This window comes from Alosa pseudoharengus, unplaced genomic scaffold (genome assembly GCF_046254945.1).
Source record: "Alosa pseudoharengus isolate Yale_2024_CS ecotype anadromous, Long Island Sound unplaced genomic scaffold, YU_APseudo_1.1 YU_APseudo_1.1_scf_16, whole genome shotgun sequence".
NCBI classification, from domain to species: domain Eukaryota; kingdom Metazoa; phylum Chordata; class Actinopteri; order Clupeiformes; family Clupeidae; genus Alosa; species Alosa pseudoharengus.
This window is the reverse complement of record NW_027468630.1, coordinates 36,270,498-36,296,809: the sequence shown is the minus strand read 5'-3', so window position 1 is coordinate 36,296,809 and position 26,312 is coordinate 36,270,498. Positions and strand designations below refer to the sequence as shown.

At 41.1% G+C, this 26,312-nt stretch overlaps 2 protein-coding genes across 5 annotated transcripts; one reads left to right on the top strand and one right to left on the bottom strand.

Annotated features, from left to right (window-relative positions):
- Nucleotides 1–795: 795 nt before the first annotated feature.
- Nucleotides 796–17,954, top strand: arfgap2 (ADP-ribosylation factor GTPase activating protein 2). Of its 4 annotated transcripts, none has more exons than XM_076287901.1 (17): nt 796–883; nt 2,160–2,278; nt 2,470–2,542; nt 2,677–2,808; nt 4,896–4,976; nt 5,144–5,261; nt 5,360–5,416; nt 6,067–6,111; nt 7,799–7,851; nt 8,096–8,232; nt 9,852–9,983; nt 10,076–10,204; nt 15,356–15,511; nt 15,703–15,829; nt 15,927–16,017; nt 16,123–16,244; nt 16,425–17,954. In XM_076287901.1, exons 1-17 carry the CDS (start codon nt 812–814, stop codon nt 16,443–16,445), a joined length of 1,665 nt encoding a protein of 554 aa, XP_076144016.1. In that variant the 5' UTR covers nt 796–811; the 3' UTR covers nt 16,446–17,954. The 4 variants fall into 4 exon arrangements, with proteins under 4 accessions (XP_076144016.1, XP_076144015.1, XP_076144018.1 ...); XM_076287900.1 differs by having other exon boundaries at nt 16,120–16,244; XM_076287903.1 differs by lacking the exon at nt 6,067–6,111.
- LOC143126000 (para-nitrobenzyl esterase) lies at nt 17,915–25,782 on the bottom strand. The gene is made up of 9 exons (XM_076287899.1): nt 25,700–25,782; nt 24,402–25,102; nt 23,940–24,047; nt 23,553–23,749; nt 22,617–22,816; nt 22,470–22,528; nt 22,112–22,279; nt 19,104–19,322; nt 17,915–18,932 (listed from the first exon to the last, which is right to left on the bottom strand). Exons 2-9 carry the CDS (start codon nt 25,093–25,095, stop codon nt 18,790–18,792), a joined length of 1,788 nt encoding a protein of 595 aa, XP_076144014.1. The 5' UTR covers nt 25,096–25,102; nt 25,700–25,782; the 3' UTR covers nt 17,915–18,789.
- Nucleotides 25,783–26,312: the final 530 nt, after the last annotated feature.

Here is a 26,312-nt window from a genome sequence, read left to right as displayed (position 1 = left end):
TGGTGGACACCCATGTTATGTATCTTGGATTTTGTGGCAACCGTGAAAATGGTTCTTGCAAAATGTACATTACATTTAGCAGACACTTCTTGACCAAAGTCACTTACATAGGCTACTGTATGTCAGCTATCCCAGATAACAATGTCCTTTGGGCGGGATCCCATAAAAGCCTTTAGATCCGCCTGTAGCGGACATACGGTATCTGACTGTGGGCCAGATCTGCACCTGATAGAGGTTTCAGCTCTGCTAGCAACTCTGTTTTATCACCGGTTTACAGATTTGTCCCAGGTCCGATTTTCGCAACTTCTGGAAGTCAGGAGATGCGTTTAGAATACAAAACACTGATTTGGCCCAAACCTGGATTATATGAGCCTGGCTCCCACTGATTATATTCGTAGGCTAATGCACGTTTAGTTCCCATGTTTTGTTCCCATATTTGCATGTTCACACTTATGTAGCTTCAAGTTGTTCAATATTCATAGTTCATATTGTTCAATTTTCACTTCTTCAAGTTCACGTTTTTCACATGTTTAAGAGATCGTTACCTTCACTGTTCATACATAACTGGAGCTAGTTCTTTTCAAGTAATGCATGCACAACACATGGAACATGGAAACCCCGAACCCCCTCCGCCGGTCCGTGAAAAAAAAAAAGGAATCAAACCGGTCCATGGTACATAAACGGTTGGGGACCCCTGTTCTATGGGATTTCCATGGTGACGTAAATTCCATGATGATTAACTAGAGACGACAAATACATTGATGTACATAGGCTTCCGTAGTCCACTTTCCTGTAGGAGAGAGGTGGCAAGATGGCGGCGGAGCCTATTAAGACCGAAATTCTCACCATTTTTAAAAGGCTGAGATCAGTTGCAACAAATAAGGTATCAGACTGTGTTTGTATGTCAACGTTGTGTGTTTCCTGTTTAATATAATGTCCGTCTATAGACTTGGAAATTGATTGTTTTATTATTTGTATAGGGCGAACGTAGTTTAACAAGCCGGTAGGTAGCTGATAGCTACACTGTGTAACCGGGCCTTGGTCTTTGGATGTTGGCTTAGGAATAGCCATTTGGCTAACTGATTTACGTTGATTTTAGGGCAAATAACGATACTTGCGGTAGCTAGCTTGCTAGCTAGCAAAGTTAGCTTCTTCGATGTCATGGGACAGTGCCAATGCTATGCTACAGCCACGTATGCTTTCCGTAAAATAAGCCCATAATGTTAGCCATCGGTAACGTTTCCTCGCTGACTTAAGCTAGGCATAATAATGATCTAATGTTATGGAAACACTAATTTAACCTAGCTAGGCAGTGATGTATGTTTCCTAAAAACACATTCATCAAAATGTCACAATATGTCAACGTTTTAAATTAACGTCCATAATATGAATAACATGTTACCACTTTAACGTTAGCAGCTACCAAATTAGCCATAGCAGGCTACCAGCGTTTGTACATAGCGTTAGATGAAGTGGATCTTTGCTATTATCAACCACCATATGTTTTTTTGTTCATGTGTCAGTAACATTAACGTTAATCGTCACTTGGAGAAGATTTAGACAAAGTAGTAATCACATATGAATCAAGTGGTGTGAAGTTTGTATGTCATTGTATGTCTTTCTAAAAAAATAAATAAATAAAAAAGTAATGCTAGTTAAGTTCTCTGTATGCCTATGGATGTTATGTTACATTCCCGTGTTAAAGAACACATTTTAAAGTTAATACTGGACAGCAGACACTTTGGGTTGAATGTAAATATAGCTAATTATCTTGACCCGTAAACACAAAACATAAAATGCTTAGTGCCTGTGTGGGAACGTTAGCTAACGTTAGCCTTGACACTATGACAATGCCTTGTTTAATATTAAATGTAAGGTTCTTATCGCTGCTTGGGTTATTTTGTCTCTGTTCTGAATAAACTAACAGCATGTCACAAATCTATTGAATATCTTAACTGTGCTTTCCGCACTGGTTTGTGGTCACGTATAGATGTTAGCTGGCTACATAAACAAATCATGATATTGCATTACAGCTAACTATTAGCTAAGTTGCACAGACTGAGATGTTATGTAAGCTAGCTAGTGCAACGTTGACACGGCGCAGTGGTCTCTTTTGTTAGAGTCTAAGTTGTCTGTGTTGTTTTTGTGATTGTGCTTAGGCTTGTTTTGACTGTGCTGCTAAAAACCCAAGTTGGGCAAGTATTCCATATGGAGTTTTTCTTTGCATTGACTGCTCTGGGATCCACCGCTCATTAGGGGTCCATCTCAGCTTCATAAGGTACGGCTTCCATTTTTGAACTTTATATCTATCTACTTTAAGTTTAAAGGTTTGCATTTATTCATTTAATTTCAAGGTATTGAAGTATTGAAATTAAATGTTTGCTTGGAATGAAAAAAGCAAGGGGAAAAGTCAAAATTTCAAAGACAAAACCTCAGTTTCCTCAAAAGTAGGCCTATTGTGAATTTCAGATCCACTGAACTGGACTCCAACTGGAACTGGTTTCAGCTGCGATGTATGCAGGTTGGAGGAAATGCCAATGCTGTGAGTGTTCACAAGTCTTTGTCTCCTTCCTGTGTTGACCCCTTTGCACTTTTGTAAGGTACTGGGCCATTGCTGTTTGCACACTCATTTGTCACTCAGAACACTTTTGATTCTGTTAATGTTCATGGCTACAGATGGCATTTTTCCGCCAACATGGATGCACCACTAATGACACCAATGCCAAGTACAACAGTCGTGCTGCACAGATGTATCGGGAGAAGATTCGTCAGCAGGCCAATGCTGCTCTTTCAAAATATGGGAGTGAGGTAAGGTTTTGATCCCAGCATGTTCCTACCAAATGTACTTGAATTAAAATAGTAACGTGGTAGTATTAACATGCAGGCTTTTTTGCTTGCTCAGTTTTTCCTCGGCCTGGAAATCCACGATTTAGAATTGACTGGCCAAGCAAAGTGGTTGCATGCAATGTTGTATGTTCCCAATCATACTAGGTTTTGTGCACGGATAATCAAATAATCGATTAACCATTCTAGATAGGCTACAACACAAGTATTGATAACCCTATTCAGTTACCGCGCCGCTCCTGGAATTCAAGCGCCACTGCAAAAAAGCCTAATTAAAAAAAAAAAATAGACGCAAGTGAACTTCAGGAACAGCTGCCGTTCGTTCAGGTTTCATGTCAACAAATAATAGTAGGCTAACGTTGAAGGCGCAGTCAGGGATTCCACAGGAGATCACGCTTGTTTGTGTTTATGTTTAAGTTTATTAGCAGACGCAATTTTTTGCAAAAAAAACGTAGGCTACAGTATGTTAACCAAGGAACCAAATTAAACACGCCAGCGAGATAGCTCGCCCCCTACCTTCAGTAGCCTATTCCCAGATAAATTCCACGCATTGTTTAGTTTTTGTTTGTGATGCAGGCAATGCTTTCAAGCCCTGTGTTGCTAACATACCTAGGCTGTGAAACTAAGGTCTAGCTAGCCTATTGGTGGGTTTAATTGAATTTGAGTAATAGGATACGCAACCATTTACATCTGAGATAGTTTGTAATTCCTGTAGAGCTTACCAAAATTATAGATATGATACAAGACACTTATCTGCTATAATCCAAGATAGATTTTCTTCGAGTTTTTGACCATTTATTTTACCAAATGACATGGGAAACCATAATTCATTTCATCCACATATTCTTATGCACCATATGCACAACAACGCTACTAAGTTAGCTTAAACCCGTGAGAATCAAGCAAGCGTCACAGCATTAAAATGACATCAATTCGACCAATACAGTGTAATGACATGAAAGAAGTTTATATAGTTTATACAGTGCTGTGCAAAAGTTAAGACACCCATGCTGAAATTGACTAAAGGGAGGAACAAAAAACATATTTTGCCTTTTGTCTTAATGCCTTAATAAAAAAAAAAATATCAATCATTTTTTAATGTATCATGTATCGTAAATAAATAAATGTTATTATATATAAATGTCTTAACTTATGCACAGCACACTGTATATTCTAAATAGTAATAGTTTGTACAGTGGCCTACAGTGTACAGTTGTACAGTGGCTAATACTAATAATGTAAATGAAAAAGGTGAAAGAAAAACATGAATAATCCTGTTCAAGTACTGCAATAATCATGCTTTGTAATTTCTTTCACAAAATCCACCAGAAGTCACCATTTAAGGAGTTAATTTTTTCTCTTTTCTTGGGGGGGGGTCAACAGCACCGCTGCTGGAAAAAAATCTAGGGGAAACACTGCATAATTAGGACAGAACAGGCATGGCCTTTAATTAAAGAACATTGTCTATCATGGCAGCATGTAAGACAATAAAGCTTTTTGAATCTTTAATCTTGAATCTTATGCTCTTGATAAAGAGCCCTAAAAAAAAACAGTGTTGGTAGCGCAAATTCTGACTAATAAACAAAATAACTGTCAGTTATTTAAATGATTTAAATGATTCCTCTGCACACCACTAAACCATTTAGATATGCCCCATGTCAGGGCTGTTTGGTTGGATAAACTTTGACCTTATGAGTTGTTGCCAAGGGACAAACTTCACATGTCTGTGCTACGTGATAACGGCTCTTTGAGTGATAAGGGGTTGTATAATCTGTGTGTGTATGTATGTGTGTATATATATATATATATATATGTGTATATATACATTTGTGGTGGTTGGTTTGCAGAATTAACTTGAATGCAACAGTTTATAACAAATTAGCACATCGTGGATATGATGCTAACCAGATTTTAGCACAATTTAGTACAACCTGGAAAATCATTGTGTGGTGGTCAGTGTTGATATTGTGGTGGGCCGCCACACATTAGTCAATGTATGGGAAACACTGTGTATGTGTAACATTCCATTCCTGTGTTTTATTTTTGTGTAGCTGTGGATTGATGCATCAGCAAACACACAGACTCCAGCACCTGAAAAGAAAGAGGCTGATTTCTTTGAAGAGCATTCTCAGGTACTCTTACTGAAATTTAATGTTTAGTATTACAGTTCACAATGCTAAAAAAAAACTTTCATAAGCACTCCAGTGGTCACTTCAGAACAATGACTAATAATAGTAATTCCTAGGTTTGTGTTCTTTGAGGTAAAGCCAATCTGTAAGCTTGTGTTTGTGTGTTGCAGCCTACCAATTCATGGGAGATGGCTTCTCCTGCTTTGTCAGAACAGAATGGAGCAGACACAGCAGTCAGTCATGTACTGGAGCAAGAGGGCCCTAAAGACCCAGAAAGAGCCAATACCCGTACGTCTAGTACCTCAGAATAATGTATTACAATATAGAGAAGCATCCAAATATAAATTCAGTGCAGTGGTGAGGATGATTTCACTTCTCTTTTAAAGAACCAGACGTTGGTCCAAGCATTGAAGGTCTCGCCATTGATCCCAAAGCAAGCATTGGTAAGTGGTGTGATTTGCTAGGCTTTGGTATATGTGTTGGGGGGGAAAAAAGCAAGAAATCAAAAGGTTAGAAGGTTATGACTTGAACAAAAGAAAAGTCTTTCAAGAGATTGCCTAATCACTGAATTATCAATTCTTGACGTCTTTGAATGCCAACTGCAGATGTATGGCAAACTCCTTATGTATAGATACAGTATAGCGAAGTGTGAAGTCTTGCCCACTTTCATTCAGAGCTGCAGGATACAAGTTAATAAGGATTTCAAACAGCTGATTGATGAATAATACTTTGACTTTCAGAATGTAAGATGCAGGTGATTGGTGATTCTAAGAAGAATGTTCTCAGTTGAATGACCCCAGTCTCCAGAAAGACCATAAGGAATTGTAGACTAATTTTTATAATCATGGCAGAATTCTAGGCTTTATGTGATTTGCTCACGTGATATAATCACTTGTATTGTCTTCAAACTGGTCACTTACTTCCACATTCAATACTTACTGATGCAAGATCATTTCGACACCTTAAATTGACTTTGAGTATCCTTAACACACACATTCCCTTGTGTAGCTCACTTAAATTGACTTTGAGTATCCTTAACACAGATTCCCATGTGTAGCTCACACATGATTGGTTGTCTTGTTTTGCCATGTAGATGACTCAATGCGTTTGGCGTCTGAAGAGCCACACCAGTCCAAAGGTGATTGAAATATCTGAGCCTGTTATTGCAGCTCGTTGGCTGACCAGATGTCAGTGGCATGGCTCTGCTCTTGACTGACACTTCACCTGAGCGCTACCTGCCTGCTTTGATCCAACCCACAGTCCTTCCCTGGCCTGTACTAAAACACGTCCTTGCATATAGGCCTAATCAAAATGCTTGATGTCGATATAGGTTCAATTTGTCGTCCTTTGTTGTAGACACCGTATTGTGTGGCGATTACTTTGAATTACAGGCCTGTAACTACACCTGGATCTCCAAACATGCTTAGATCAAGTTCATTGTGCGCTGTGCCTCAGCTGTGTGTCTGTTCTGTTGTGTATGTACGTGATTGATCAGAAGATGGTTTGTCATCTTTACGTGATTAGCTTTGATGTGACCTGTTTGACTTGTTTTTGACATCCTGCCATGAGGAGTTATGTGACGTGCTCACTGCTGTGGGGTTTAGCACAATCCACAGCATTGCGAACATTTCCAACAAAGTTTCCCTCCAGGCATTTTGAAGAGCTGCATGATATCCTCCTCTTGGTTTAGTGAGGCACATAATTACAGAGGGCTTTTGCAAACAAAAGTCAAGAAAAAAAAACTCTTATTAGGGTTCCCACGAGTTATGGAATTTTTTGAATATCATGGAATTAAAAAAAAAAGGAATGTCTGGGGATTTTTCTTGCGAAGTCATGGAATATCAGGGAATTTGTTTTTAGCATGTTCAAAAATTAAGTTGGCATTTATCAAAAATAATATCCATGCCGTATTTTTCCTTCTTGAGTTAATTCACATGCTTCCCCTAATATTGTGGCTGTTATTTTTCTGCTCAGCACAAAGGCAAACTGTTTTTTCCTACACTAAAGGGCATGGAAATTCAGCTTTTGAGGCTGTGGAAGTGAGGGAAAGAATTTCACCTTTGACTTAAAGAAACCCTATGCAAGTCTGGTTATTCCTTCGCTGTTTCTGGGTTTTCACCTGATTTTGGCTCGCATTTTTCACGACATAGCTCCCCCTGCAGCTTCGGTAGCAAGTGACTGCTACGCTAAACCCCCACTAGCTAGCGAGCTAGCCATCAAGAAACCAAGCTAAACACATACAGGGCTCACAATAAAACGGTCGAGCAAACACATTGTTCAAGAGACTATCAAACCACATTACAAAAACGAAGTTCACCCAAGGGTAGGCTACTTACAATTTCAGCAGCAACAAAGCCAAGTTGGAGTCCGTTTTGCAGTCTTCTTAGAAACTACAATCTTACTACATTTTCGAGGCCTTCCGCCGAGTCACATCCGGATTTCTTCGGTCCGAGACCAGAAAGTTGCATATTCGGTTTTTCCACGGAGAAGCACTAGGGGCAGACGAAGCACCCACCAAACGACCCAAAAAGTGTTGTAGAACCATCAGAACGACTCTCAACCTGCATAATTAAGGTCATTTTTGCTAAAATTGTTGCATAGGGCCTCTTTAAGAGTGGGAACCCTTTAATCTTATGTTAAGCAGGTCATCAAATGAAATGAAAATGGTTCTGTATGCTTTTCATGAATTGTCTCACTCTTCTCACTTCTCATTTAACACTCCTTTGAGCCCCTAACAGGAGTCTGCTGCAATCGCTGTTCACTTAAGTTCAAGTGTAGTGAGTTTTAGTGTTGCAAACTGACAAGCATTGCATTTTATTTTCTAGATGTGAAATCATCACTCATTGGAAAGAAGAAGCCTACAACAACAAAGAAAGGGGTAGGCCACTATATGTTTCTTGTCTGAATAAAGCCACTCTGGCACTGTGCTGTCTTTTGGCCAATAGAGGTCACACTAACTTCATATTAGTTTCAGAATAGCTTGTGAGCCTTATCTGCATTCATCAGTTATAAGAGTAAGTGTGTTTGCCGTTCACTGCAGACTAATGCTTATGTACACCGGTCTGTGCTTATGAATTGTTCATGATAATTTCCTAAGGTCAATAATATTTTTTTTCTGCCAGCTTGGAACCAGGAAGGGCCTGGGGGCCCAGAAGGTGAGCAGTAAGAGCTTCACAGAGGTGGAGAAACAAGCCCAGGTGGCGGAGAAGCTCCGAGAGGAGCAGCAGGCCGAGGCTAAGAAGCAGGCCGACGAGTCCATGTAAGTAAAGCAGTCATCGTCAGGTGTTTTATATGCTTACATGATGCACTACTACATTTTGTAGAACAACCTTTTGTTGCAATTAGCAACAAAAGGTTGTTCTACAGGATGCCTCTAATCGCAGATTTGGTTTTAATTGGCTGCTAGGCCAAACGGATCACACAACCATATTGTGCTGGATTGTGCCAGCACAGACCAATGCATGGAGCGAGTTTTTCCATCTTTAGTGCTGGTAAAACAGGTTAATTTACATAGGGAACAGTGCTAGCTAACAGAAGTACTAAGCAAATTATTTATTTCAGTGTTTAACATGGCCTGTAATGTTAGTGTAATGAGACAATTATTTTGTTTAATAAGGCTATGTTAGCCAATGGTAACCTGACTTGCGCCAGATGAATTTCGTTCCGCCTAGCTCAACTCATCCATCTGGGATCGCTCCATTGGAGAGGTGTTTCAGAAGGCTGGGCCTTATCAAAAATCCTTGCATATGATTGGATAAGCCACTTGTCCATCATCTTTATCGTTTCCACCAACAAAAGCCTTCAGAGCCGTTCTCTGATGTTCTTTTAACGAAAACATATTGGGTAGATTGGACAACACGGATGAAATAGCAGCATCAATGTTGACGCTTGCTTCCTCAATGCGAGCCGCCATTGTTGTCTGAATCAAAACAGTCTCCCAGTCGCTTCTCCGCTACGTCATATCTATGAAACTCCCGCTCTGCGTCCTGATTGGCTGTACCATAAAATCTGGTGCCGAAATCACTCCCGACGGAAGCGATCCCAGATGGATGTGAGTGGAGCTAGCCGGAATGAAATTCATCTGGCGAGAGTCAGGTTAAGCCAATGGTGCTCTGTCAAAATATGGGAGCTACATTATTGATTTGATTGTCATCTAGACCAGCTTTGTAATGTCTAACTATGCAGATATAGTTGGAAATTGGCCTTAAGATACCTTGGTTGAATGTAGCATCTTTATCAATACACCATGAAGAAGACATGGACCGTGTAGAGGCCATGACTCAACCTGTTGTTTTCAGTAAAGGTTAACATACATGAAACTAAAATAGCTATAGGCTAAGTACATAGCAGGTCCTTTCTTAAAACCTAGGGAGGCACCACCAGCAGTTTAGGTGTCTCAGCAATGCAAAGGGTCTTTGGACCAGTAAAACGGGATGGTGGCCTAATATTACCTAGTTTGGTTACTGGCTCTAGATTGCAGAAAGAGATGGGTGAAGGGTCTAAATTAAGTTCACAAAAACTTGTGGATGTGTCCCTATGGGATCCATATAAAAATAGTAGAGAACAAGTGAAATGTGGGTTGCCTCATGGACCAATCTTCAGATGCAGTCCAGATTGCAAATAAAACTACCAGCCTTCAGTATTTCTCGCCACTTCAAGTTGTTCTGAGTTTGACTTTGATAATTACGCTTTTTTACAACAGAAAATGGCAGCACTCAATCACTTTACCTGGAACGGTTTCCCTTTTCAGTGATTTTAGATGAAGGAATTTAACCATGAAAATGACATGTCTAACCTCAATTAAGTTTTTAATATATAATTTGATGAGCCATGTGCACTTTGATTAATGTTCTGACTCGTCCACGTTCATCCCTGCAGTGTGGCCTCCATGCGCTTGGCGTACAAAGAGCTGGAGATTGACAGGAAAATAGAGGAGAAGAAAATCCAAAACCTGGAAGGAAAGAAGAAAGAGCAGGCTGAAAGACTGGGCATGGGCTTCGGCCAAAGGAGGTAACAGCTGACGGGTCTTTCCACAATGAGCCCAAACCATCTGATTTCTATCAGAATCTGCATTACTAAAAAAACCTTTTTGTGTTGGCCAGCGCGGTGTCCCATTCTGTGATGTCGGACATGCAGGTGATTGAGCAGGAGACCCCAGTCGGAGCCAAGTCCTCTCCACGATCTAAGCTGGACATGTTCGAAGAGCCAGGGTTCACATCTGGACCTCCCAAGTACGTATTGACTTGTATTAATAAACACAACAGATATTCAGAGCAACATGGCATTCACAATTAGTTAATATGCTAGAGCAGGGATTCCCAAACTGTGGTTCCACCGGTGGTACACGAGCTGCCACTAGGGGTTACGTGAGATGAAAAGGGCAATGTCGGAAAGGTGTTAAAAGATATTTATTAATTAATAATCTAATTAATTCATAAATAATAAAACATTTTTAATCGGGTTATAATGATATGGAAATAGGGCTGCACGATATTAGGAAAACATGCGATATGCGATACCATTATTGAGTACTGCGATAACGATATAATTTGCGATATTTAAATATACTGCTCAATAAAGGTTTTCCACACATATTTTGAAACCTTCCACCCTTTTCTCCATTCTCAAACTACATTCACAGAATGTCTGACAGTTCTTGCAAAATAAAACACTCGCCTCAAAAGTTTTACTTGTGCTCAGAACCAAACAGTGACAGAGTGATTCAGTGTATGATTGAAGTGTTCCCTTAATTTTTTTGAGCAGTATATTTAATGTTTTTTTTTTTCATTCTGCTTGCTGCAAACATACACTGTAGGGTTGGGGGGGGGGGGTAAATGTATAATTACAGAAATAAATGTATAATTTTTAAATAATATAAAATATCATGTAGCCTATATGGCCTGATGAAAGTGGACAGCTAAGAGACCTACTGACTAGGCTATCGAAGTTGTGTGGAAGATCTGCTCCTAATCCTCATAAAAGACGGGTGGACAGCCAATCTGAACACTTGTGCACCAACCAGCAGAATATTCCACATTGCCAGCCTTCGATGGCCCTAGCAAAGAAGCTAGGCCTACTTAAGCTATATCGCGGCAATCATCTCAGTCTGTAACCTCATACAGTACGCTGCGCATCCCACGTTATTAGGCTACCGGCATGCCGACTACGAGGGCAGCGGAAAGTGAAAGTAATTGGGCTGCAATCGCACAGTCCAGAAGTAGGTTAAACAACTTTTACAAATAACGAATCCTGATTACCTCTGTGCTGCTGTCTGGGGCTTTTGCTAAATGCAAATCATGAAATACAAGTCTTACAGACAGTGAAAGACAACTTCTGATATAACGATAACGAAAGAAATTGTTTATTTTAACACGGTGGAGAAGGACGCATTTGCGCTGTGTTTAACACGGCATCCTTCATAAAACCAAAATATTCCCATATAACAGACGTGCTTTTCCTTTTAGTCACTAATTCCTCTTCACCCAAGTGTAGCCTACCTCGCTCGACTCACTATTTTCAGCCATCACGACTTAGCTCCCGCTTTAACACCTAAAACACCACACACCTAAACTGGTAGGGGACGGGCTTCTTGGGCTGCATGACCGCATCAGTTTGGTAAAATATGTTGACATTCAGAATGTGAATACACCATAGACTCAGTGGCGTAACTATAGTAGGTGCAGCAAGTGCAGTCGCACCTGGGCCCGTGACCTCCCGGGGCCCGTCGCTACCCCCGCCCTGCCTCCTTTTTTTTTTTTTTTTTTTTAGAACTTTAGAATGTTAGAGCACGGAGAGTGAAGCGTCACTTCTATCGGAAGATGAGCGCTTAACCGATGCAGAGAGATACTTCAAAGTGCAGGTATTTAATGCAACTCTGGACATCATAATCAGTCAGCTCTCCCAAAGATTTGCAAGTATGCGGGAAACTTGTCATGTGTTTGAGTCTTTACGTCCTATGACCCTTCAACTCGCAGGTGATGATGAACTGCTTGAAAAGGCAAGACGTTTGTCAGACCATTATAGCAGGGACATTGCACCGACATTCCCAACACAACTCCTCTCATTCAGGTCTTGCTTTAAAGCAGAGATTTCACAGAAGTCATCTATTTTTCAACTTGCCAAAATGCTGGTGGTAGATTATGACAGTGTAACATCCACATTCGGGGAAGTGTGTAGTCATGTTGTTTCTGACATTGCCTGTGACTGTGGCAACAGCTAAGCGATCTTTTTCCAAACTCAAACTTATTAAGACCTACCTAAGGAGCAGCATGGGGCAGGAGCGGCTCCGTAGGTTAGCTATCCTGTCCATTGAAAATACGAGAGCCAGAGCATTAAAATATTGGGAACATCGTTGACGATTTTGCACAACGAAAGGCTCGTAAGATGGCCTTCTTCTAATGGCCTAATTCACGCATATTGGGGATTGTATGCATATTAATGATTTTATTTGGTTTCTGGATGGTTAAATAAGTTAGGCTACATTAAGTTTTGTTTCTGCGCAGTGCGAGTTTATAAGCAAGCAATCTTGCAGTTTCAGCAGAGGGTTGAAGAGGCGCATTGAGTGTTCCCATAATTCTATGCGAGTTGATGTTAATGCAGTAATATTAGCTTACCCTGGCCTGCAGGCTGTTAATAAAATTATTTTTTAATGTTTTCACATGTAATGGATATGTAGTCGTGTGTTTTTTATTTGAAATTGTAATCTGTAACTACTAAACTACTTCGGTGCCTCAGGCCCTTTTAATAAACAATTGAAGTCACCCTTAATGTGTATTGCATGTATCAGAGCTAATTCATCCTGGGCCAAAGTTCGTCGGAATGGGGCCCGCGTAGCGCTCTCGCACCTGGGCACACCATTGATTTGTTACGCCACTGCATAGACTGTATGGAATGCGCACGGCACAGAAAATGTATCGAATTTATCGAAAATTAAGTAATCTTTGCGGTATGTCCATCGCAAGTGTTGATATCGCGATAACGATAGATTTTAGATATATCGTGCAGCCCTATATGGAAACATATAATTATAGGAAATAATTTGTAAACTCTATAGTAGGTTATGTTTTCGTTAAAAAATAAGTTACCCACAATGCACATGATTTCCTTCGGGCAGCCAGAATAAATGGCGTGATATAGTTCTGTGACAGTAAAGGCTAGGTAAAAGGCTACGCAAACATGGAAAACTGGCTAAAAACAGGGACACTGTCCAAAAGGCCTAATTAAAGCAATTGAAGAGGAGAAGCGAGAGAAACAGCAGGAAACGGGTAACGATGGGATGGGGCAGAATGATTAAGGCAGTGGAGCGCAGGGGGATAAAAGAAAAGACACAGAAAAAAAGAAAGTATGATGATGCATATCTAGGCCTAGGCTTCACCTGGATTGGAGAGACAGACTGCCCAAAGCCACAGTGCGTGGTTTGCATGCTATCTAACCAGTCTAATGTTCTCCACACTGTTTTATTATTGTGAGCGCTCATAGACCTGAGGGGTATTTCACAAAACCTAGATAAGGGATTAAGCTGGGATTTTTAGGTTATCCTGGATGAATTTAGCCTTGACTTGGTTTCACAAAAGAGATGGCACATAAGTTACCATGGGGATTTATTCTCTGCACCTAGCCTGGTCCCGACCAGGCTAACAGCCAAGCTAAGTTAATTCTAATGGTAATTATGTCGTCTTATTGGTTCTGCTAGCTGTCATTCACATCAGACCTCCATGCTAGTTTTTAAGGAGCTTTATTCCATTTATAAACTATTTGCTAAATGTATTTGCTCGCAAAACAAAACAGATTGTCTGCATACTACCATATGGTTATTATTTTAATTGTGATAGCCTTATAATTATTAACATAGGTTATAGGTACTCATTGTTTGCTTATTTTATTGATAGACGTTTGATGAATAGCCTAGGGCCTACTGTAGTTGATTGGGAGTGGAGGGGCAAGTTTTCGAAGGTATTTTCAACTACAATATTAATATTGGTATATCATACTATGTGCATATTTGAGGTGGCAAGCGCTTTCTTATTGACGTTGCGTTCCAAGACAAGGAAGCACTCACACGTGGGTGCATACGTAAATTTGCATTCAGTTGGTCTACCACGCCTACTCCTGCTGTTTTACAGAAATAGCCATGATTCCCTATTCCAAAAAGGACAACTTTACTTAATTGTTAGTCTATGTCAAAAGCCATTGTTCACTTTGTGTGAATGACGCTATTTTCCGCGTCTTTTTTTATTCCAACCGTGGGCACTTTGGAGCAGAAACGAGAACGCGCACACATCCTGAATTACTTACACCTGGCTTGACATAGTCGCTCCTACTCATCCTGGATTGGCATTAGTGAAACGAGTTGAGCTAGGATGACCAGACAACGCTATGTCAAACCTCGCTTTATCACTTATCTTGGATGTCTTAATTCTGCCTTTGTGAAATACCCCTCAGGGGCCTGTTGCACAAAAGCAGAATTAAGACATCCGGGATAAGTTACTGAGCTGCGCTCAATGAATCCAAAACAAGAGCGTACGGGCTTAATTGGTTGCACAACGAGCAAGCCAGGATGAGCAGACACGGATTCATCAAGCCAGGTGAAACCTATCCTGGATAAGTGCGCGCTCACGGCTCCCTCAAATAGACCCCGCCATCGATCACAGATTCACTGATTCACCATGCCAACTAGAGCGGCTTCATTGCTTCTTCTACGGTGTGAAGTAGGTAGATAGCCTTCTCACAACAGCAACAAACAGCAACACCTCTGTTAAGGAGAATATTGCAACTAGTTCCGCGACCACCACGCGTGAAATGGTTAGGCACTTCCGTGACGTCACATTGTCGCATGACAGGTCGGGAATGGCGAGTACGTAAAAGTTAATTAATGATCACAAACGTTTAAATAATGACAGTGGGTCTAGGTATATGTGATAACAATGTGTAGTGGGCAGTGGAATAACTATTGGTTTGCTGCTGAGATAAGGGATGAGATTAAATAGATCCTGGAACTTAGCCTGGTCTGGAGCAGGCTAGCTCCACAGAATAAATCGCCATGGTGATTTATACCATAACATATCCTGCTGCCCCCTATCCCGCTTTTGTGCAACTGGATCACAGATAAATTGAGCCAGGATAACCAAGATATCCCGGCTTAATCCCTTATCCTAGTTTTGTGCAATAGCCCCCAGTTGCACATTTTGATTTTGTTATTTGTTTTCTTGTAGGGAGGCTAGTTAAACATGATGTCTAGAATACGTCAATAGAATGTGTTGCTTTTTTATGTGTCGGATGGTGGGGGTCTGCGAGCCGAGTCAGGATGTAGAAGGTGGTCCGTGGGAAAAAAAGTTTGGGAACCGCTGTGCTAGAGTAATTCATTATTTTGTGCCCTGTTATAGATACAAAGACAACCCGTTCACTGCGGGCGATGCATTCTCCTCACGCTGGGACTCTGATACAGGCTCCTCATCCTTCACCTCCTCCTGGGCTCTGGAGAAGGAGGAACCCAAGGAGAGTGAAGTCACCATATCTAGCATCCAACCTATTGGAGAGAGGTTTGTCCATGATGTTCACATTACAGATATTCATTCACACTTTGATCCTCTGCTTCGTATGGCAAGGGTAGATTTAGTGATCTGTGTGTGGGGGAGAGCAAACCTTGTTGTGGCGTGCACCATAATACAGTAAAGTTTGTGACTTGAAAGCTTGAGAGATCTTAATATCTAGCATTTTGCCTCGTTCCCAGGTTGCCCAGTCGCCGAAAGCCTGAGGCAGCGGCCCCAGTGGCAGAGTCCAGTGAGGCCCGGCAGAAGTTCGCCAATGCCAAGGCCATCTCCTCTGACATGTTCTTTGGACGGGAGGCCAATGCCGAGGTTTGTCCAACACATTTGTCGTTAAGAAACAATCTACCTCAGCCCTCCTGAGAGTTGAAGTTGGTTTAATTTTCCTAATGTGTGAACTGTCTCTCAGTATGAGGTGAAGACACGGCTGGAGGGCATGTCTGCGAGCACATCCATCAGCTCGGCTGAGCTGTTTGGGGACGGGAGTAGCCACCCACCCGGTGAGCATGTGACAAACTTTGAGATTCATGAGCTTCGCATAGCCTTCTATGTAGCACAATGATTCCCACAGGACTAACATGTGTGTGTGTGTGTGTGGTCAGCAGGTGCAGCAGGCTTTGACAGTGTGCTCCCTTCTGGACCTGACATCGCTCAGTTTAAACAGGGTGTGAAAACAGTTGCTGGAAAGATGGCTGTTCTGGCCAATGGAGTCATGAACACCATACAGGTGAGACCATAGTTGATCTTTGTGAGTTTGTCAAATAGAAGTTGCTTTTAAAGTTATTATTCTGTTTTCTTCTGGTAAGGGTTCTTTATTAAAGCTGACACCTGTAATGCACTTGTGAAATGCCACACACCTGGTGTTCAAGCAGTAAACTTGTTTTTTTTTTTTTTTTTTTAATTACAGGATCGTTACGGATCCTACTGAAAGGAGAGGGAAAGCTTCTGCTGAAAGCCCCACAATGCTGACTGCCGGATCTCGTGTGTTCATTCAGACAGAGGGAGCAAGAGCAAGAGACATTAAAGAGTACTAGGCACGGGATGATGACTATATCGACTCCCCCAGTCTGCCTGTCCTGACCTCTGTAGACATTAACAGACATTCAGACAGTATTTTTTTTTCTCACTCAGAGACTTTTATTTTTCAGCAGGAAGCACTGTAAGGTGGGGAACTTCTCGTTTTCCAGACTGCATACTCTAAGGCTTATATGCCCCACGTCTCTTATTTTTGGTCTCTATTTCAAACATTGTTTTTTTTTTCTCTCTATGTATTCTGTAAGAAAGGTATATCCAAGCCCTTTGTTTAGCAGAGCCATGTTCTCATGGGTTTCTTTGGTGTATTTTAAAACGGTATCATGTTGTTGGACAGAGCAGTGCTACAGTATGCCTCACTAGGAAAGGGAACTGCAATCCACTTTTGTTTTTTTAAACATAATTTATAGGTTTTCCACTGTATTTTCTGTTTGTCAGTTTGCCATTTTAGTAATACAACTGACTAAAATGCCTGAATATTAAATAGTACATGGGTGATCTTGGTAAGTGATCAGTTGCAATGATGGATTTACAGTGATCTACATCGGTAGGAGGTCAGTAGTTTATATGCAATATGACATCTTCCTGATGGATGGCTGGAGCGATTGTCATTGAATGGAGAAGATCTGGGGAGAATCTGCTAGTGCTGACTCTTATTTTCTTTTTGAAAATGTACTTAGTGTTTGTCTTCCCCCCCTTCCCTCTTAGTAAGGCGGGTATTGTGCTGCTGGTCCAGAGGGAGTCCGCTCTCACTGCGGACATAAGTGGGGTGAAAGACATGTGACCGTAGTCTGGAGAGCTCGTGTCCTGGAGATAATCTGCATTGTCATTGCAAACGCACTCATTCTGCCTGGACCACAACACTTTGCATTTTTATTCATGCAACTGTAATTCTGTTTCTTGGAGCAACTCCTCTTCTGTACGCACTCAAACCCAAAAAGGTTTTAAAGACGAGTGAAAGAGTAATGCAGACTGAATGACTAACTAGTGCAAGCCTCCGAGTTATTGACATTTTCTGCATCAAGCAAGCACACACACATTTTACAAAATGGTTTTAATAGAAGAATACCAAACCATGTGGCGAAAAAGTCCTCTGATCATTTTATGCATGTAAAATGATTTCTGCTTTCAAAATGAAAGATGTTTTTATTCTTTGCTTTCATCTAATATATATTTTTCTTTTGGATTCTGCCTGACTGTCACAGGGAAGGAAGTAAAGTGTTTATATTTTAAATTTCTCCCAAATGTTCCAGACAGACCTGCCTGTCTGTGTTTACCCCCCCAGATTAAAAACAAAGTGACAATTCCAGACTGCCCTTTAAAGATTTTAAATATTTATTGTAAGCACTCAAAACAGAGTTAACAAAATTTGTGTCAATAAAGTTTAAAATCCTTCTCCACAGAATTTCACGTATTTGTTGGTAACCTGAGTAAGCATTAAACGTGAGTGATGGCAAATCCATGGTGGCTTAACACAACAAAGTGATATAAAAATACAAAGCACTGAATGGTAGAAAAATAATGAGCAGGATATAAAAGTGGTAATGCTATTCAACGGTCAGTTAAGCTAAGCCAGCTCTGACCTCTTCACCATTGAGAAGAAGAATAGACAGAAATAGGAGCTACTTTGATTTGAAAGTCAACTAAATGCTAATACCAAGTCAACTCTTTCATGCCTCTCTACTCTTCAGTGGAAACCTTTCATCCTCCCTCTTTCTTGCTGAAAGGGAGGCCAGAGCTACTTTACTTGTCTTCATTTCACCTTTAATATACAGAATAAGTAAGAGGGCAGCCCTGAGAGGAGACTGTAGTGTTGGTGAGTGGTGGCACAGCGGGAGGCTCGGCGCTTTGGTTGCATTCTACTCCAAGAGAGTGAGTCCCTTTCATCAGCTGGTATACAAAGTGCATAGCAAACAAGGCATCACCATAAACATATTTACAAGACATTTCAGAATTTCACATAAATCTGACTGACACTTAGTCTGACACAATCGGGGGTTCCTTGAACATGTATAACCCCAGACATAAAGATACTCAGTGCGAATAATCCCTTCATGATCTTTCTCTATATATTAATGTTCCAACACATACTTTCTCAATTTCCTTCCTAGTGCAAACAAACAATTGCCATACCCCAAAATGTGCTCAAACACATTCATTATAACTTCCTAAGTGACTTTCTCACAGCATATTACAGTGGTGAAAAAAAAATTGACCGTCCTTCAGAAATGTGGATCCAATCAGTTGATCCAGGCGTAAGGATAGAAGCCATTCTGCTCCCAAAATTTGCAGTGGTCAGCAGAAGGATTCTGAGCCACAGAGAAGTTTCGGTCCAGCAGAGCCATGCCTAAGGGATACTTTGTCCACTCTTCGGGCATCTTCCCTAAGTATTGAGATAGGGAGGGTTTAAAATAACTGCTATGCTATAAATATCTCCTTCAGGCCTGTGTGTGTTTTTCTTTTTATTATTAAAAAAGGTTATATGATGACAGTATAATGCTTAGATTGTCCCAAATAATTAAATTAACATATTTTACCATGATGCCTGGCTTACCTTCTCTGGCAAAATGAAGGAAGTACTTAATAACCATTTCTTGGAAGGCTATGTCTGATGGAGCCAGGACTCCAAGGGCATCTTTCAGTCCTCCAAAAAATGCAAAACTGTCTAACAGGTGAAAAGAGAAGCGAGGGTGGAAGGGAACACCGGAAATGTTGGCTTGTTTTGATGGTGTGTAGGTCACCAGGTAGCGATACACAGGACTTTTCAGTGCGTCTGTAAAGCCAAAGAATTATAGATTAATAAACTGAGATATGCTCATGTTCTGTTCTTGATCTTTTTAGGCATGTATGCAGGGGCGTAGATTTGCGTGGGGACCGAAGGACGTGTCCACGCCAATGTCAAATTACGACTGAAATGTCCCCACCAATATTTAGGTTGAAATGGGGGGAAAAGCGCTCACATGCGCTACACAAAGAGTTAAATAATTTCTCACTTCAGTGCTGCCGATCATCTCGTACAGATCTTGTAATGTGCAGTAGCCTATAAGGGTAAATCGCGCTGATTTGAAGTTACCTATAATAACTACCAGTCAGCCGCAGCATGCAGCGCTTCAGTTTTACTTCACTACAAGCATGAAGTGCGTCCAAATTCACCCATTCTTCTCTGTTGAACTCCTCGAGAAGTAGGCTACTCATCACACATGTGTCACATGAAAGAGCCTTTTCTCAGCTTTTAAACGGTGCTAGCTAGCCACTGTTTGCTGTGATAAACAGTTCGTGAGAAAAATAACTTCAAGAGATTTAATAATTATTCTCTGCGCCCATCTCCACATCCATTCGTCTCGGTGGAATATCGTAGGCCTACACACTCTTCACGCAACACATGACAAACCATATATCAGAATAAACAGCAGACCTTACCGAACACAAAGGTGTAATGCATTCCCGTGTATAGTTAGCTAGAGTAATCCGGTTTTGAAATAAATTATAGCAAAATTCAACATGGTCTTTCGGCTGCATTTCTTAAAACTGAGCTGTGCTTACATCGCCTAGATATCTGTAAATATTAGAATCAGAGAATATACAGGCAGCTCACGGTTAAGAGTTTGTCAATGTAGCCTTAATGATTTCTTTTCACAAAATGCTAAGCATGCACGTATTTAAGTTTCTTAAAACTGAGCTGTGCTTAAATGGGCATGATTTCATAACAGACCAAATAGAAAATAAATGTTAAATATAGCCTACATATCTGTAGCCTACAGATTAAAATCAGATTATGTAGGCTACACAGTGTAGTTAGGGACTGTACGATATTTAGCGGGGGGGAGGGCCGGTCGCCAGACGATCGGGTTAAACATTTTCTGCCTGGCCCTCCCCCCTGGTCAAATGTTTTTTTCCAGGGGCCTCCCCCCGGCTCAAAAAATGTCTCCTAGGCCCTCCCCCCTACGTGAATCAAATAAAACTGGTCGAAAAATGACGTTTACAAGGTTAACGGCCAGCAAATGTCATAAGCACACATACACACACACGGGGCTACAAACCAGTGTTGCGCGGGTTTGGTCACAAGCGGCCCGCGGTCGCCCGATATTTTAATCAACCCGACCGCAACTCGGACCGCGAATATTAATTAGGACAAAATTATACCCGACCCGCGATCCGACCCGCTTATTTACAAAATGTGTGCTTTTGGTTATAGCCTGCATGCAGTAGTCCATTTCTGTAAAACAAACTAATTTATTTGCCAAACTTTATGCAGTAGAACTACACGCAGGCATGCAGGACATAATGTTTGCGCAGGATAGAGAATGAGAATAAGAGCGCAAGCACGCACGCAACCACCAAGGATTAGAACACTAGGATAAGATTTGGCCATGGACATACTTCTTTCGAAAATAGAAATGGGGAGGCAAGGTAGCCTAGGCAAGAGAGATACATTGCTGGTCAAAACGTTAGCGTAAGAACTGGTTTAAAATGCTGAATGAAGCACAAAGCTTTACTAAAGCACATCCACTGTTTAAAGTCACAAACACAACGAACTAAGGTAACTTTTATGCATGCGCGAACCTATACGTAGATATGGCTGCGTAGTCTGTGCCATAATATTTATTCCTGCAGGCTGCCCGTTTCGGCTGTCATACTTTTAAATGGCTTCGCAAGAAGTAGGCCTACATAGACCATAACTTGTACTACTGTCATCTTCTTTAAGAACGTTTCCCAATATTTCCCATAGCCTATAGGCCTATCGCTTTTCCTGAAGGGGTCTTTATTATTTTAACTCGCGTCTTCAGCTTCTTTACTGTTGACTTACTGTATTGATGCTTTACTGTATTGATGCTAGCCTTCTCGTGATATATATTTGTAGAAAATATATATTTAATTAATTTTAACTGACCCGCCCGCCAATGACCCGAATATCATTAAAATATTTGGTTTATGACCCATAACCGCAGGTGACCTGCCAGCTTACGAGGAGAGTTGTGGGAGATTCAGGTAGGGTTGCGACTTTTTGGATTCGCCCACTCTGTCAAAGAGACGTGAATCATGTTTTGGCCTACAAACCTTTTAAAATATCGAAAACGGATCATTGATCAGGGGGAAAAAATATCATGGATCAGGAAAAAATAATTTTCCTCGGCCCTCCCCCCAGGCCAAAAATTTTCTCCTGGGCCTTCCCCTAAGGCTTAAAAAATTATCTTAGGCCCTCCCCCCCCTGACGACCGGCCCCCCCCCCCGTAAATATCGTACAGTCCCTTAGATCAAGTTGAACCGTAGGACATTTTAATCATGGATAGTAGTTGGACAGTAGCACATTTTAATCAGTTTATATATCTATAGTGGCTGGTGAAAGAGTTGAGTGTTTTTTTGTTTGTTTGTTTTTTCGGGGGGGGGGGGGGGGGGGGGTTAGTGGGTAGTGTCCCCACCAAAGCTCAGACCAAACCTACGCCCTTGCATGTATGGCATATATTTTAACTTAGTAACATCAATTCCTGTCAATCACTATTTGAATCAACATCTTAACAATCATTTGGCATCCATTTTGTGGTCACTGACTGCTCCACTTACCTGCAGCTCTCTTGGCAAGGTCATTATTAGGACAGGTGACCCTCATGTCTGACACCATGGTGTTGTAGAGCCTCTCAGGACAGCGGTGTGAGGTGGGGCAGGGGGCAGAGCTGGGGTACAGATCCAGGGCCTGGGCAGTGACATTGGCTCCAAATGGGCTCAGTTTCTCTATAGAAACATCAGCACAAACAAACACACACACACAGGCATGGATTCTTGGGTACTGAATGAATTTTGATTTGAGCTTTGAAAACTAACCTTACAAACATTCATGTCAATGAGGAGTGCATAAAACTGGAAGGTCCCAGTATAATGAAGATCAGTGTACACAGCACAGTGTAGGCAGTAGAGCACTTACGAGTCACATGCCACCTGTAATCTCCCCAAGTCCACACACTCATGTTCTGATAGGCAGGACTGTGTTGGATGAGACAACTGTGTTATCAGCATCTTTCAGAAAAGCCTGACAGTAAACTGTAAATGAAAGAAGTTACTGCAAACATACCAAAAATCTGTCTCCTGCTCCGTAGTTCCAACCAAAAATGGAACATCACTGAAGCCACTGCCACTCTCCCAAATCTTGAAGGGAGGGGCAGTAATGACATGACCATCCACAACTGCCACTGGACCAACGAAATTTCCTTTGACTGGAAGATCTACTAGCTCATCAGCTGCCCAAGAAGGGTACTCCTGCCATGGAATAGCCTACACGAAAAGGTTAGAAGAGGCTATTTTCTTCAACTCACATTGATAATGAGGTGCATCATCATTATCTATGATCTATCTATTATCCCATTTACTCTACCATGTTGTAATAAATAGATAATACATTAATATTATAAAAAAAATAGTACATTTTTCTGCAGGCTGTGCATGGCCCCAACGTTTTTCAGCTTTTATCAGTCTCATCTGCCAGACTATTTGACCCCTTAGCTCAGATGTTGACTGATATTATTTCAATTGTGTTTCTAATATGTCATGTGTACATACTTCAGACTTTGGAACACTTGATAAAAAAATAAACATACCACCTAGTGGAAAATGTGAGATACTAATTGCAAGCTGCCACAAGTGCCTAGAACTTTGAGTGAGATCTGCTTAGCAGATGAGGGATTATTCTGGACAAACTCTGACAAATATTCTTATTTGACCACAGCATTTCATATCTTGAAAAAGGGGCTGATTCTGAGATGTTAAGTTCCCAAGTCACTCTAACCAGATACATATTTGTGAGGGGCTGCTTTAAAGCAAGACACATAATGGAAAACCGTGTTTTCTATAGCTTTGTTGAATACGGAGAGTTCGGTGCATGGCATGAAATAGCATCTGAGCATGTTTTTGACAGACCAAAGTTACATTCCTTCTATGTTAACATCAGAAAACAAGGTGTAATACTCTGTCCATCCATTCTATGTCATCTTTCAATTGTGAACCTCCATACCTTGAGAACCTCACTTATTGCTAATCCTCTCAGACAGCCTGCGTCTTTGCATCCTGTCCTCCTCAGGAACTCCAGATTGTCCTGTTCTGCTGACTCCAGTGAGGCATTAAACACGTATGAGCCACTCATGTCAATGGCACGGTGGAAGAGTCCCTTCGCCAAAGGAGACACCATGAGAGCCCATACAGATGTACCACCTATCACCATGACAACAGAACAGCCAGGATGGTAAGAGATTTGTCATTATTATTATTATTATTAGTCACAAGAAACACACCAGATTTACATTACTTTCAATGCCATGCATGCAGTGTAATTGTTCAGTGTATTATTTTGCCGTTTGTATATTGTCTCAAAAAACACGTCACAAATCTGTATTTTTTTCACCTGAGCTTTGGCCAAATATGGTGACTTTCCCTGGGTCTCCTCCAAATACATGAATGTTTCTTTGAACCCACTTCAGTGCTGCAATCTGATCCATGAAGCCGTAGTTCCCTGAAACACCAGGAAGAAAGCACTGTCAGAGCACACAAAGACGTTGTCAGAAACATGAGATGCTGATAAAAAAGAGAGTGTCTGGGAAGACTAAAAGAAGCCCTTATCAGATCTATATACATTTTCTGTCAGATTGTCTTGATATTTCACTATTTAGTGATTGACAGTTGTTTCAAGTCTGTACAGGCTGAAATGATCTTTATTAGATAGGAGCATGAATGAAAAGGCTAGAGGACACTTTCACTTAGATGTAGACTCTTCCAAAGAAGCTCAGTGATAAGAATTTTTGTGTGAGTTTATTCGATTACAGTCTGCAACTCGGATGGTTGTGGAGAGGCATGACAAGTGACTAACCTGAAGTGTTGTAGGGGGAGCCATCTCTGAGCATCTTAAGGGCCATGAAGCCAAATGCATTGAGTCTGTAGTTCAGACTCACATAAACGGCTTGCGTCCTGGCGGCCAGCTCCTCTGTGGGAGAGTAGCCTTTCTCCTGCCCACTTAACATGTGCAGGTATCCACCGTGAATCCACACCATGACAGGCAGAGGGGCAGGTGGCGTGAGGCTGGGCGTCCACACACTCAAGTGGAGGCAGTCTTCTTGGCCCATCACCTTACCTGTCTTGATAAGAGGCCTCACCTGTGCACACATACTACGGAAGCGTGTGGCATCTCTGACCCCACTCCAACACAGGCCCTCCTCTTTGAGATCAGCCGGCGGTTGCCAGCGCCTTTTGCCAGTTGGTGGTGCTGCATATGGGATGCCTTTAAAAGAGTACACCTCATCCTTCCAGCGTCCACGCACACATCCGCACTCTGTAGTCACCTCTACCAGGCCCTGGGGTAGGGTCTGGGCCACATAAGCTAGGTAGCCAGCCAAAGTCAGCAGACCGCCAACACCAAGTATGATCAGGAACATGCATCTTCGTGAGACTACAAGGAAAGGGCTGACATAGTGCCTTCTGCAGTATTGGATCTCCTCTTCTCCCTCTTCCTGTACCAAATAACGGTACTCATTCCCTTCTGGAACTTCAAATACATCTTCACTCATCTTCACTCTATAATGTCATTGTTATTGTTAAAAACAATTCTTTGGTTAAACGCGTCTGCTAAATGAACGTATGCTATAATGCATAAAACAGGACTTTGTTACATGGCAATACGGAATTTATAGTTCTGATTTTCTGATAAACTAAAACAAATGTACAGTGATAATGGAGACCTAAACCAGGCTATTCTAACTGCTGTTTATTGGACTTATACATGCACTACGCATAGGCTAAATTGTTTTAGTACAACGGAACAACGGAAATACAACTTGTTACTTTTACAGAGGAGATATAAAGATACAAACTAACTACACTTTCGACTAATGCACTCTTTTTATCCATCACCGAATGCAGATACAGTTCCAATAAATAAAAACGAAAAATAAAAAAATAGGTTACAGAAATTCGCGAATAACCAACTAGCAAAACATGTCTGAAGGGAGGCAGGGCACATAAAGGAGCGCAATAAAGTTGTGCCATATTTCCGTTAAATTGAACTTTAACAAGTGAAAAGTATTCGAATTCATATTTTCAATATATGTAGCAAATTAGCATACAACAAGCATGCATTATCTATAATAGCATTAAGAGTAGCAAAAGTCAAACCTCAGAATTGTTGGTTATTCACCACAAAATTTGAACAAACACTTGAAGCATGTCGGTTATGACAACATTCGCGTAGAAAAATGGCTGACCTGTTTGAGAATAAGCTAAGAAAAAAACCTTAAAGGTACACACCACTTCCGTGAAAATTCCTATATGATTGCATGTAAACCAAAGTCAGGCATTTTTAGCACTGATCGTCTTTGTTCTAATGGAACTGACTGGACGTTGACCATAGCCTACAGTGGAATATAAAGTCGCAGATGCCTCCTACGTTTCTGGAGGCTAAATAATATGTATAATGTTGAAATGTCTTTTTGTTTACAGAATATCTGGTTCGTTGACCATGAAAGACCATGAGGTTCATTATGAGGTTCTGCATTCTTTCAGTAAATATAAATGTATCTCCCAGATTGCCTTTACTTAATTTCACATACACTTCCCTCCCCACGTTGTGATAGTGCTTGGCTATTTATTTCATATTTACATGGGAGAACGAGCAAGAATACATGTGGAATACTGGGGTCATCATTCAGAGCAATACAAATAAATACATATTTTGGTACTTTTGAGATGTTGTGAACCAAATTAGTCCGGGAGGGCGAACATAATTAGC

Coding starts and splice junctions, on each gene's coding strand:
- arfgap2 (XM_076287900.1), top strand. CDS start 812: ATGGCGGCGGAGCCTATTAAGACCGAAATTCTCACCATTTTTAAAAGG. Junction 4,977..5,143: donor TCTTTGAAGAGCATTCTCAG/GTACTCTTACTG, acceptor TGTGTGTTGCAG/CCTACCAATTCATGGGAGAT. Junction 5,262..5,359: donor CCCAGAAAGAGCCAATACCC/GTACGTCTAGTA, acceptor TCTCTTTTAAAG/AACCAGACGTTGGTCCAAGC.
- LOC143126000 (XM_076287899.1), bottom strand. CDS start 25,095: ATGAGTGAAGATGTATTTGAAGTTCCAGAAGGGAATGAGTACCGTTAT. Junction 24,048..24,401: donor CTCCCCCTACAACACTTCAG/GTTAGTCACTTG, acceptor CTGGTGTTTCAG/GGAACTACGGCTTCATGGAT. Junction 18,933..19,103: donor CCTTCATTTTGCCAGAGAAG/GTAAGCCAGGCA, acceptor CTCAATACTTAG/GGAAGATGCCCGAAGAGTGG.